This window comes from Myodes glareolus, chromosome 3, assembly GCF_982192425.1.
Source record: "Myodes glareolus chromosome 3, mMyoGla1.1, whole genome shotgun sequence".
NCBI classification, from domain to species: domain Eukaryota; kingdom Metazoa; phylum Chordata; class Mammalia; order Rodentia; family Cricetidae; genus Myodes; species Myodes glareolus.
The window spans coordinates 53224493-53237949 of record NC_142028.1 but is presented as its reverse complement, the minus strand read 5'-3'; the positions used below and the strand labels follow the sequence as shown (position 1 = coordinate 53237949).

The 13457-nt window shown below is 41.4% G+C and overlaps 1 protein-coding gene across 10 annotated transcripts in view; it reads left to right on the top strand.

The window, feature by feature from the left end:
• The window catches only part of Mitf (melanocyte inducing transcription factor), a 220419-nt gene extending 212377 nt beyond the window's left edge, over nt 1–8042 (top strand). For all 10 annotated transcript variants that reach the window (XM_048438449.3, XM_048438447.3, XM_085686784.2 and 7 more), the window contains 2 exons: nt 351–498; nt 4465–8042. In XM_048438449.3, the coding sequence (XP_048294406.1) occupies nt 351–498; nt 4465–4866 (550 nt within the window). In that variant the 3' untranslated portion in view covers nt 4867–8042. The remainder of the gene's footprint in view (nt 1–350; nt 499–4464) is intronic.
• The last annotated feature ends 5415 nt before the right edge of the window (nt 8043–13457 follow it).

Here is a 13457-nt window from a genome sequence, read left to right as displayed (position 1 = left end):
CCCAGGTATATGCAACCACTTCAGACAGTTTACAAACAAGATTTGGTAACCCACACAACACACGTGAATTAAATCATCGATTCTATGTAGTGAGAGGTCTGTGATCTAGATGGAATTGTACTATATCGGTTTCCACATCTGCACAATGTCTCCACCTTACAAAAGGCATTCACCTGGAGAAAGTAAGGTGATACATACCAAATGAGCAGCCAGTGGTCAATGCGTGGCAAGCACTTAACGAGTACTAGCCATTACTTATGTACAATAGCTACTCCCCCTAGACATTGAATGCTGAATTTTCTTTGAACCTCAGTTCTTAAAAGGGCCCATTGTCCTCCATCTTCTCACAGGGACATGCGGTGGAACAAGGGAACCATTCTTAAGGCCTCCGTGGACTACATCCGAAAGCTGCAGCGGGAGCAGCAACGTGCCAAGGACCTTGAGAACCGGCAGAAGAAGCTGGAACACGCTAACCGGCATCTGCTGCTCCGAGTTCAGGTGCCTGCCCTGTGCCATGTAGAGTGATTTCAGGATGAGAGGAAGGAGAATGTGCTGCCTCCCGAGGGAGCTGGAGACACGGTCTCAGTATCTGTAAAACATTTTGGTAACTCGGAATTGACCCAATGCGACTTTCACTGTCACTCTTGGGCGTGTGCAGAGTGGCGAATTTGAGTTGCCTGCAGGCTAGCTTTCAGGAGGCTGAGCCCCATCCAGGTCAAGGGCTTGTTGTAGCAGTCCTGAGTTACAACCTGTTAAGTGTCTTGTCAGCCACAGTGTTGTGGGTTTTGTTGGGGATTTTTCATTTTACCATAGTTCGCAAACATCATAAGAAGTGTGTATGTGTGTGTGTGTGTGTGTGGCCAGGGAGTTTATGACATGCTGGCTGGGTGTCAGACAAACTTCACCCAGGCAGAAGTTAGTACTTCTGGATACTGTCGAGTGTGAATGGATCTACATTGCATTCTGCCTGATGGGTGTTCAGTGTGCCAGAGTGTATGTCAGGAACTTTGAACACCCATCTTCCCAGTGCTCAACACTTCACATCTCCCCCCGAGATAACACGTTTGCGGTGGCTGTAGCGATCCTCAGTCATGGGACCAGGAGGCAGACGGTGGCACTCCCCTAGAGCTGGGCTTTATAACCAGAAAGTTAAACAGAGACTGGATGGAATGTGAGCATCTTTCCCTCCCAGCTAATTTGCTATTGTTTCATGTTGCATCTCTTCTACAAAACGGCCTTGGTTATTTATCACTTGGTGCTTAGTGTACCTGTTTATAAAGGTAGCTTATATTATTCTCTTATTAAATTATTAAAATAAATAAGTTTTTCCAAAGAGAAGCTAAGTTTTGTGTTCAGGTTCCAAACTTGCATATTCATATTAAATACGAATGTTGTAAAATATGGGCCTTGGCAATTCCATGCCAGTGCCCTCTTGGCCTCCTCCTGGTGACTGTGAGGCTGGCTTTACCACCTTTGCTTCTCATAGGAGAAATCATTAATTAGGCAAGCTCTACCGAACCGCAGAGCTTCAGAGCTCTGCACGCGATTTAACACCTCATTTAGAAACTGAAGAAACTGTTTGAATCTGTCGGTAAACACTCTTGGTTAAACGACAAAGGAGCGCGGTAAGATGTTTGCATCCTCTTGAGTTAATTTATCTGCTTGTTTGTTGGAAAGACAAGCCACGCTGCTGTTCTTCAAGCTGGTGCAGAGTTTCAAGAGCCTGTGTTTTTGGCCAAGGCCTGGGGCCTTCCCTTCATTTTCAGGCTAAGTGGTGCATGCAGAAGTCTTCATGGAAGAAAGAGCAGAAAGCCTTATTACCAGGGGAATTGTTTTATTAAATAGCCCTGGGCTTCAGCATGATGCCCGGCCAGGCTTGTTTCTGGAGCTGGGTCGAAGGAGCAGGCAGACACTCATGTGGCATCTCACGCTCATGTGTCTCTCACTGATGAGGAGGAGGAGCTCACAGCTCCAACAGTTTTAACACGGACCACATACTTGTGGGCCAAGTCGAGAGTCCATGTCGTGTGTCAAGTACCTGTCCTCTCTGATGAATTCGAAGGGCGCACTTCCCATCTGCACTTTATGATAGTGTGGTTTTTTTCTCACAAGCATAGGACAGCAGTGACATATGGGAAGAGAATTGGGGATCCCTGCTGTTCATTTTAGGAATATGTGAGGATTCATCAAAGCTAAGAGGGGAGCATGGATTGAGGGCTTCTCGAAATGAGCTCTGACAAGACCCAGGCTTACAAAGTGAGCCAGTTAGCTAGTGCCGCTGTGACAAAAGGCCCCGAGCAGAGGAGGTGAAGTGGCAGTAATTAACTTTCTCACTATTTGGAGGCTGTTAGAGATCAACCTTGCCAGCTGGCTTGGCGACATTTTATCTTAACCACCTCTTCGAAGACTGTAAGCCAGTCTTCTCGCAGTCTGAGGACCCGGAGTGCCAACTCCAGCGTATGTAGGAGCACCGTCCAGCCCACAGTAAGAAAGAACACGTGGTAAGAGATCATGTATGTGATAGATGAGAACTTTCTTGCTGAATTAAAAAACTAAAGGTTTCCCTTTGCCAGGGTGAGGTTGGTTAGATTTCAGGAACCTCTGGTTGCTTGTGTGGAACATGGGGAATGTTTACTTCATGGCACCATTGGTGTCTTAGTAACCAGAAACCAGAGACATAGCTACGGTTTCTGTCACAGCCAAACAATTGAATATTTGTCTCTTAGCAGCTTAGTAAGGATTTGAAGGAAATATAACTGAAAAATGGGCATTTTGTGTGATTTGGCTTTTTTTTTTTTTAACCCAATCCTAACTCTGGTAGTTACTATTTTGCAGCGCTTCTAGAGAGTACACAATTTAAAGAGACCTTGGGTTAGATTAAGTAAGCAACCCTTGCTCCCATTCCGTGTCAATGCTCACGGGATTCTTGTCACTGCAGCCTCTCTAGAAAGTGTGCATGTGCAGGCTCACCCCGAAAGTGGAGACCGACAAGTGTGTGGTGCCCTGACACTGGCCCTGAGGACTGAAATGTGTGTAGCACATTTCCCCTGAAACTGGGGCCTGGAAATTATCTAGCACACTCACACTGAAAATGGGGATTGAAAAGTTTGTGGCGTACTTTCGCTGAGACTGGGCACTGAAAAGTGGGCAGTGCCCTCATGCTCAGTCAGGGTCTGGGGAGTTGTTGAGAGAGCCACGCCGTTTCCCTTGGAGTCTTAAGGTATCTCCCAAGCAGTGTGTATGTATTATCGTATATCTATGTATTATTTTATTGCTGTTTACTTGGCATTATATTTCTATTAGCTCTCATTTTATACTTTCATTACCTTATCTGCATTGTACAAAAAGATGCATTTCCTCGTCACATTTTAATGCGTGTGAATCACAGAGCATCGCCATTACCCCCCTGTGCCTCTCAGCCCGCTTCCCCTGGCCCTCTTCACCCTTCCTGGAGTGGCTGGCCGTCTAGTCTCATGTCTTACATGTACATACAAACTTTAAAAAATATCTAGATGCCACTGAGAGAAAACACAGTGTTTGCCAGAGTCTGGGTTATTTGATTTCCCTCAGTGATCTCCAGTTACATTCCTTTTCCTGAAAATGATTTCAGTGTTTCTTTAGAGCCATATACGGCTCTAGTGTGTAGGTGTAGCGCATTTTCTTGAAACCTGCTGATGAGCATCTAGACTGGGTGCATGTTGGCCGTTGTGAATAGCACAGCCGTAAGCATGGATCGCTATGTCGTGGGGCTTAGAGCCCTTCAGGAAAGTGCCCAAGAGTATGGTGGGGGTTCTGTGTTTCGTTCTTTGAAGAACCCCCACCTTGGCTGCTATAGTAGCTGCCTGAGTTTACAGTCCCATTGGTGCAATGTGTAAGGATTCCGGTCTCCCCACACCTTTGCCAGCATTTGCTGGAGGTGGTTTTTGCTTTTGATGATTTGGGTGCTTATCCTTGTTTTTAATCATTAATATTGGCAAGAGAGTGATTCTATTTGTAATTCATAATAAAATATATACCACATAATAGGGTACTTTCTCTATGAAAAAATGCCACCTGTCCTATATTTTGGAAAGTCCAGAATTTATTTTTTAAAAGCAGCAAACTTTACTTTGACAATTTAAATTTGCTTTTCCCGAGGTTCTGATTTTTTTAAAAAATAGAAAGTAGACTTCAGTTATTAAAAGCAGTCTCAGGTTCACAGTATAGTCGACTGCAAACCTCAAACAACTCCACATATCACCTGACCATCAATCCCTCTGACCATCAACACGGGTGTCACAGGGGCCCTTTTATTAGAGTTTTCTTCTCCTTACCTTCCAAAGCCTTAGGTAGAGACACTCACCGTAATGTACACTCCATGGGTTTGGGCAACTGCCCCTAACACCCACCTGCGTGGTTTCTCTGCGGCGGAAGTCAGCCGTGCGCATATACCTACTTAACTGTCTGACTTTCGCTTGATTGCAGGAGCTTGAGATGCAGGCTAGAGCGCACGGACTTTCCCTTATCCCATCTACCGGTCTCTGCTCACCTGATCTGGTGAACCGGATCATCAAGCAAGAACCGGTTCTTGAGAATTGCAGCCAGGAACTTGTGCAACACCAGACAGACCTGACATGTACAACGACCCTGGATCTCACGGACGGTACCATCACCTTCACCAATAACCTCGGCACCGTGCCGGAGAGCAGCCCGGCCTATAGCATCCCCAGGAAGATGGGCTCCAACTTGGAAGACATCCTGATGGACGATGCCCTCTCACCTGTTGGTGTCACTGACCCGCTGCTGTCATCAGTGTCCCCAGGAGCTTCTAAAACAAGTAGCCGGAGGAGCAGTATGAGCGCAGAAGAAACAGAGCATGCGTGTTAGCGAGCCAGCCTAGCTCTGCCCCTGCACAAACTGCTTCCTCTCTTCTTCAGTAGACTTCATAATGTACCTGAAGAGGTTTTCTTGATAATTTTCCTTTAATATGAATTTTTCGTGCTTTATCAGTAGCCCAGGATATATTTTATTTTTAGAATTTTGTGAGCCAGACTTGTATATTCTATTTTACAACTACAAAGGCCTCCAAAGTATTGTACCATCAGCGTGCAGTATCTGTGAACTGATTTCTCGAAGTGTGAGCTTTCTGAGCGAGGGGACATTTGCTTCAGAGAAGTGTCTGTCCGTTTTCATTCAGGGGAAAACTAAGCTTGCTGTGAGCTTTGTCTGTCTGTGACCTCCTTGGAAATTAACATGTAAGGTGTAATTACACGAATGTAAATCAACCAAAAGAAGAGAACGAAGATGATGACGAAGAGAGAAGTGGAAAAGACATCCAAGCCTTTCCCACGTTTATGAATGCATTGATTTCCTGGTCCTGCCTTAAAGACACAGGGCCCTCTCAGCACCAGTTAGTCTTTGTACTGAAAACTACTTAAAAGAAGAATACATTACATAAAGACAAATATGTCAGTCATTTTCATGAGGATTGTCTGGTTAGAAAATGTAACTTATGCTAAACCAAAACTGAAGGGAGTTATTAGACCAAGGCATGAAACATAGGATATGACCTTTCTGGCTTTTATTGGGCGCAGTTACAGTTTTCCTCATAATAAGTATGATTCAATTTTTCATAAGGTGTGTTTTATTTTGAAACAGAAATGAATGTCTTCTCTGGGTAAAATATCGAGGAGCACCGGAAGTTTGCTTCCTTTTTTTTGTTTTTTGTTTTTTTGGCTTATTTTTTTTTTTTTACATTTTTGCTTTTGATAAAGATAACTGAACTGGGCGCATTTCTATTTGGCTTTACTATTTTTATTTTTAAATTATGTTTTACTCATTTTGATTGTATAGATTCTTTATTACCATCATTTTTTTCAATGTTTGTATTACTTTGTAAGAATATGCATCTTGAAATGGTGAGTCTTCAATATTTTTACAACTCACTGGTGGTTCTCCGCGTTCTTTGTACACCCACGAAAGACTACTTTTACGCAAGGTCTTGTGTTCAAAGAGAGCTTTGCAAACATTTTGTATATTCCAGTATCACTTGAAACTGTTTTTGAACACATTTAAGATATAGTATTAATAGGTTAAAAACCAAGCTTTCTAGAAAAAATACTTACATATGCATTTCTAGGAATATGAAAATAGCTATATTCTTGAAGACTGATAACCACAGCATTTACTATGCCCACGATGGTCATTTAAATTGGGATTTATTTCAGTAAACTGGCTGGATTCTTCTTAAAGAGGGAAATACTGTATTGGCAAATTACTTGATAACAATGTTTTAACAAAGTGGCAACATTGTAAAGTTAGTTTTTGTGATTTCCTACTTGCGTAGCCCTATGCAATAACTGTAGCGTTACATGTATCCCGTCTATATGTTTTATACAGATGATATATAGTGTTACACGCCAGGCTGTTGAATGGAATTTCTCAGCCTATGATTGAGTAGTGAGTGGCATAAAGCATATCCTTCAGAATGAAGTGCCTTAAATATCTCAGCAGTCTCTTCTGGACCAGCACTGACTGAACTGTAAAGAGGTTTTATGACGGTATCTGGAGCGAAGAGAGAAGTAGCGCGGTGCCTCTGTAGACATTCTTAGAGCTTCCAATTTCCCTTCAGATATTTTTAATATGAAATATATTTTACTGACAGTGCCAAATTCTTTCATCAGGAAAAGCCTTTTTCAGGAGGGATTTTTTTTAAAGTGTTTAAATGTCAAATGTGAATTGGTGATGGGTGATGGGGAGATCCAAGAGGATTGTCAGATGTATGAGTGGATGGCTTTGGTGAGAATTGTCAAGTGTGTGGTTCCCATGCATGTTGGGTAAGAAACACTGACAATGCTATTCAGCCTTGTAGCTTTATGACTTAAGGGGGTAGGGAAAATAAGTTCCCATTCTTTCGACCTCCTTACATGCGTGACTCTTTTCCTAGAATAGAAGTGCAAATGTGCATGAACAGATAACTGTACTGTAGTGTTCACTGATACAACCATAGCATTGTCTGTTTCCCTCTTCACATTTGTGGTGGGTAGCGAGAGAGGGCTGGATGCGGAAGCCGAAGATCGCAATGCTATGGTGCTAGTTTTTCTTAGTTGATTCTGACAACATTGTTTTTCTTTTTAAATAATTGAACAATGTTTCCTCAAGTAACCCATGGCTGAGTGACTTTGACCAAGGCAGAGGGACTTTCTAGAAAGTTTGTTGGGAGAAAGTATGGCACATTCCATTGCTACCCAGATTTGTAGCCCCTGGGCTTGCATTGCCGGCTTCCTAGCGCCTTCCTCATAAGATACAGCAGCTGGGAGAGGCAGGCAAGCAATTCGGAGGCTGCAACATGGGGGTGGTTTTATTGATTTCTTTTGTGCCAGCGAGAATGTGGACCCTTTCAGGGACTGCTTAAGCCAAGAGGCAGTATTTTTGCTCACTGTTTTTAAGGAAAGATCCATGCCACTCCCCCACCCCTGGGTGCAGAATTGTTACTCGGGGTTGTACCTCTGTTTGGAGTGCTCAAAATACCAAAATTATCCACCTTCCTCTGGGTAACATAATGGAAATACCAAACCTTCTGACTTTGCCAAAAAAAAAGAAAAAAGAAAAAAAGAAAAAAAAAAGAAAAGAAAAGAAAAGAAAAAAGAAAAAAAGAAAAGAAAAAAAGCTTCACAACCAATCTGGTCAGACCCAGATCATGAGATCGCTCAGTCCGGTTGTTTGTATACGATAAAGCAATAAGAACAAACGAAATACACAGGACATTAAAGATACAAAGCACAAAGGAATGCACTTATTCATAGTTTTGAAAAATGCACTGGGGAGAAGTTGATGTTGATAACAGTCTGAAAAAGAAGCCAACTTCTTGACCAAGACAACAAACGGACTGTCTCTTGCGGACACTTGCTACTGTAATGTCAATAGCAGCCCCCGCTGTGGGGGCGCAGCCATTCTTTCTGGACGGTCCACAGCACTGTATATTACGATTGAGATTAATGTAGCCAATGAAATAATTGAACTGTTGTTCTTCATAGCCTCATTAAAGCATTTGGTTTTTCACACCTTGTAGGCCAGTGGTGTCTGGTTAATGCCCCTCTTGGCCAGCGGATCCCTTCTCAGAGCAGTGGCAGCCGGCGTCGCCCTCTCATCTCATTAGTAAGAAACTGCAAGGAAAGTGTCATCGCTCACAGCACTTTGCTTAGCTCAGATGTCATCCTGAGATGGTGCTTTTTTGGTTCGAAACACTTTTGATTACTTTATGACTCACTCTCAAATGAACTGTAATTATGGAGCTCTTCCCCCATTCTGAATTTGGGGGAGACTTTGAACTCCCAGATGCCAGGAATCCACTTTAGATATACGGGTTTATGTAAAATATTTCAGGGAGAGGTTGCTTCATGAAAAAGGAGAGAAATTGTCAGAGAAACCTTTGCATATTTACTGAAAGGAGCCTGGGTTTTTAAAATACAAATTTATAATAATGAATGCTTAATATACCCAGCCCGCCAGCTCCTTTTTAAAAAATACACCACTTATGAATCATTTGATAAATGTTAGATTTGAATTGGGAAGTGTCAGACAGAATGGGTCTCTATTCCCCAGCCAGACCTTAAACTTCTGCCCTTAAAAAAAAAATAATAATCCGTTTAAACCTCTGGAGAAGACACCAGGAACTTGCTGTAATGCTGATGATCCAACTGTCAGCTCTTTCTTAAGTTTAAGTATTTTTCCATCAAATTGTAATATACAGTAATTGAGGCCCTGCTTTTTCAGAATTATTTGAATTATTTATATTTCCATAGAAATATGACTGTATGTCTAAAAAATGTGCAAAAATAGGAAGATCCCACCTGATCAAGACAGTTTTCTGAGCACGGAAGTTGAAAGTCAGGGCTTTGCGTCTCCGGAGGGTGACAGCTGTACTTGACCTAAACTCCTGCCTATTGACTGTCAGCTTGAGAGCACGTGAAGTCTTAATCTTGAGTTACACACACATACACACACACACACACGTTCTAGCACCATTTCCACTGTTCCAGACATTAGCATACAACTTGAATGGCTTTATTTTATTATTTTTTGAGATGAAGCGTGAAGTCCAGGCTGGCCTCACACTTGCTACCTTGCTAAGGATGACCTTGAATCACCTTAATGACAGGCGCTACTGCACCTAGTTTATGGTGCTGGGATTGGATCTTGGGCTTTTTGCATACCATGTAAGTGCTTACCAATTAAGCTACATCTTCCCCCAGCCATTAGATGAGTTTATTTTATGCTCACAGACATATCTTCCTTAAAATTGTACTTAGGTGATTAAGCTCTGCCACATGCCTGGGTCCCCAAAATGGCAAAGTGGTCTCCCTGCTCAACTTCTTGTCATGGAATTTTTGGCTTTTTCTAACTGCATGGTCTTGAGCAAGTTATTTATCTTCCCAGTGTCTCCATTTTGTTTTCTGGAGATAATAAGAGCCAGCAGCATACAGGTCTTATGAAGGCCAGTCAAGTTAATATATTTGATTTTTTGCTTGGCAGTACAGGGAAATACTCAGTAAATGGCAGTGCATTTTTATTATATTAATCACTTCATTAACACAAAAAATATACCCAAGTTCTTTACCCTGTGTGTCAACAGTGACATACACGCCACATTTGGAGAAACAGTGAATGCTAGCGTAGTTCTAAGATTTGTGTGAAGCTGAGAGGCCTTGCACACTTGGAAACAAAGCTCTTGGTTCAGCCTCTAGAAATGATGAGAATTGTGTGAACAGACAAGGCATCAGGAGAAAGACATGGGCTGCTTTGGGGAGAGAGCAAGGTCTCTCTAGGAGATGGTGTCAGAAGATACTAGAGAATTAGTAAGACACCCACGGCCCTGTAAAGCACATATGAACTCACAGAGTCTGTGGGAGCATGCACAGGGCCTGCACGGGGCTATACAAGATCCTCTGTGTATGTGTTATGTCTTCCAGTTTAGTGTTTATGTGGGACTCCTGCGTGTGTGAACGAGCGGGTCTCTGTTTCTTGTGCCTCCTCCTGAACTTTTATCCTTCTGTTGGTTTGTCTTGTCCAGCAGTGATGTAAAAACTTTTGTTTTATCTTAATTTATTTTGTTATGCTTTGTTGTTTTCTTTTAGAAGTCTGTTATTTTCTAATGAGAGACAGAAGAGGCAGAAAGGGAGTGAAGGAACTGGGAGGAGTAGAAGGAAAGAGAAGCCATAATCAGGATACATTTTTATATGAGAACTAATTTATTTAAGAAAAGAAAAGAAAAAGAAAAAAAGAAACCCAAATCATCCCATTTAAACATATCCTCAATACCAGTGACCTAAATTTTAAATGGCATCAAACCTGTGTATTCTGTAAGTACACCTTTGCCAGAAGAATAATTATGTATTTTCCTGATGATAAGTCTTGCTTGGAGCCAGACTCTATCAAATTCCTTAGAGAATTAAATGTGGTAATCCCTTGTGATGTTACTTAGCAGAAAGTGGTGTCCTGACTACACCCTGTCTGCTTCATTTCCTGTTGATATTGAAATGGTTTTCAGGGTTTTATTTTTTGATTATGCTTATTTTCAATGACTTCTTTAAACATCAGCTAAGAAGCTAATCTTCATAATCCAGCCAACAGAGATATACCTTAAAAATTGCCCTGTTTTTATTGTTCTATGTATGCGAAGATTTAATGCATAGCCAAGTAGCTAAGTAGAGAAGTTCACTGGAGAGCAGCGATGTGAAGTTAGACTTCTAGCATGTTTGAAGATTCTCCGTTGCCATAATGGAGGCTCAATACAAAAGGCTCCATATTTTCCCCCATACGAACTCAGGTGCACAATACACATCTTGTACAGAGGGTAAATGAAGAAGTCTCCATTATCCCAATTGTCCCAAGAGGCATATACCAAAGAACTATGTAGATAAACAAAATCAAGTATGCAGTCAACATATTAACATTGTCAGGGATCTCTATTGCATAGAATTTAAACATGGCTAATCATATTTGTGTTCAATGTTTATCAGTCTTTTGCTCCTGTAACCTATAGCAGATATGGTGGCAAGGGATACGAGCCTATACAAAATCAAATACATCTCAGCAGCATGTCTAGATGGGAAAGACAGTTTGCTTTTCAAAAATTTGCATTTCAAACTTCTAATTTTGGAGTCAGTTGGAGATATATTCAAATGGGTGCGATTGTCACTCAAAACTCCTTATATATTATTCAGACAGCAAAGTCTGTGGGGATAGAAACCACTGAAGTAGAGTTCCCAAACTTTGCTTTATGGAGTTAGTTCTGCAAGCTGTTCCCAAAGTTGCTTTGAGGAATGGGGGGTCTGGAGGTGGGGTTGTATGGAGGGGTGTGAAACGCTATAGTTAATCTTGAGAAAGTTAACTTTGGGGAAATGCTGGGCTAAGCAAATTTGAGCAGATTATCTCTAACTGCAAGACTTCTCACATTCTAAAATATGTTAACGTGCCTTGAGCGGGTTTCAAGACCCGGAATAGTATTCGATGTCTCCCAGTTGGTCAGTGGGGAGAGGGAGCTAGAGACAGTCAGAGACAGCCAGAGATACCTGTTAACGACTCCAGAGAATGGTCTGGTGAGCTGCATAAACTGCCCGGAGATTATATGGTGGTGATGAAGATGGCCTCTTCCATTTGCTTACGGAAAGTGTGCTCACATTTGATTGCGATCCAATCAGGAGAAAACGCTGTCATTAGAAATTGATTGCTTCTAAAAGAACAGATTCACTTTGATCCTCATTTCCAACGATGTACCGAAATTCTGGTTAAACAACTATTGCCACTTAAAAATGATAAATTTAAAACGAATGTTTTTATTTTCTATGAATAGCAATTTTACTTGAGCATAAATCCAAGGCAACATCTTCTTTGGGAACGGTAACAACAAGAAAAAAAGTTAATTTCTGGTGTGTTTCTCTTATCACTTTAAACATGGACAAGTAATTGTGGAGACATGAGGTAGGAATCTTGGCTATAAGATGATTGGTTTGTTACTTTTGTCATGTGTTGGTGGAAGGGCATCACAAAGATTTATCATATTGAGAATTATGTTTTATTAATGACACGTTTTAAAAACACTAACAGTGCAATGAGGTAGACTAGATTGTTCTTCCAAAGTTCCCTCATTTATTGGGTGTTGCCAATCCATGAAACCACACCCATCATCATATAGCTGAAATAAATTAGACTACATACTATCCTAGAAATGTTAAAACCTAAGGAATTTGGATTTGGTGGTACACGCCCTTCACCATTCCAGCTTTCTAAGGCAGAAACAGGCAGATTTCTGTGAGTTTGATGTTACCATGGTCTACATGGCAAGTTCCTTGCCGGCCAGGGATACATAGTGAGGGTTCAAAGAAAAAAAAACAATAAAAAAAATGTTCAAATAGCTTCTCTAGTCCTTATAAGGATATTCAGATATTTGTTTAATTTGGTACAGTTAAAAAAATATTTTTCTAGCCAGGTGGTGGTGGTGCACACCTTTATGAGGTGGATCTCAATGAGTTCAAGGCCAGCTTGGTCTAAAAAGCAAGTTTCAGGATAGCTGGGACTGTTATACAGAGAGACCCTGTCTCAAAAATCAAACAAACAAAAAAATATTTTTCCTGAATCCCTACACTTTGCTAGTAAGTTAACAATGGACGGAAGAAATTTGCTCAGTTGAAAGAGTGGATTTTTGTTTGTTTATTTTTGTTTTTTATTTGAGACAGGGTTTCACAGAGTTCTGCCTGCCTCTGCCTCCCTGATTAGAGGTGTGCATCACCACTGGACTGAAAGAATGGATTTGTGCAAAGAAGTCAAATAGTGTCTAAGTTTGTTCTGTTGCTTGTGATAAAGACAAGACCAAAAGTAACTTGGAGAGGAAAGGGTTTATTTCATTGCACAGGTTACAATCTATCACTGAGGGAAGTTAGGGCAGGAATTCAAGCAAAAATCATAGAGGAAATCTGCTGATGGGCTTGCTCCACATGGCTTACTCAGTCTACTTTCTTATACCATCCAAGACTACTGAGTCAGGAGTGATAGTGCACTGGGTCTTCCCCCATTGATCATTAGTCAAGAAAACACCCATTGATCATTAGTCAAGAAAACACCCCTGATTAGTTACAGCAATGGAATACTCAAATTAACATTCCCACAATCTTATAAACAAACCATAAATTAACATATGTTTCTGGGGAAAAATACTAGAAGGTTTTATAAAGAATAGTCACTGACCATTTGGGTTGTACAAGAAGAGGGCACAGAAGCTACTGATATTTCCAAGGCACCAACATCCCTGAGCCTCTGTCTCTTCCCACTCATATTCCTCTTCAGTGCTGGGAAAAAGGTGTGTGACTCCCTAGTACTGGGATTAAAGGAATCCACTTTAATTAAAAGTTACATTAAAGTGACACTGCTTCCTGGCCTCTAGTGGCTTAGTTTTACCTTCTAATCTTCAGGCAAACTTT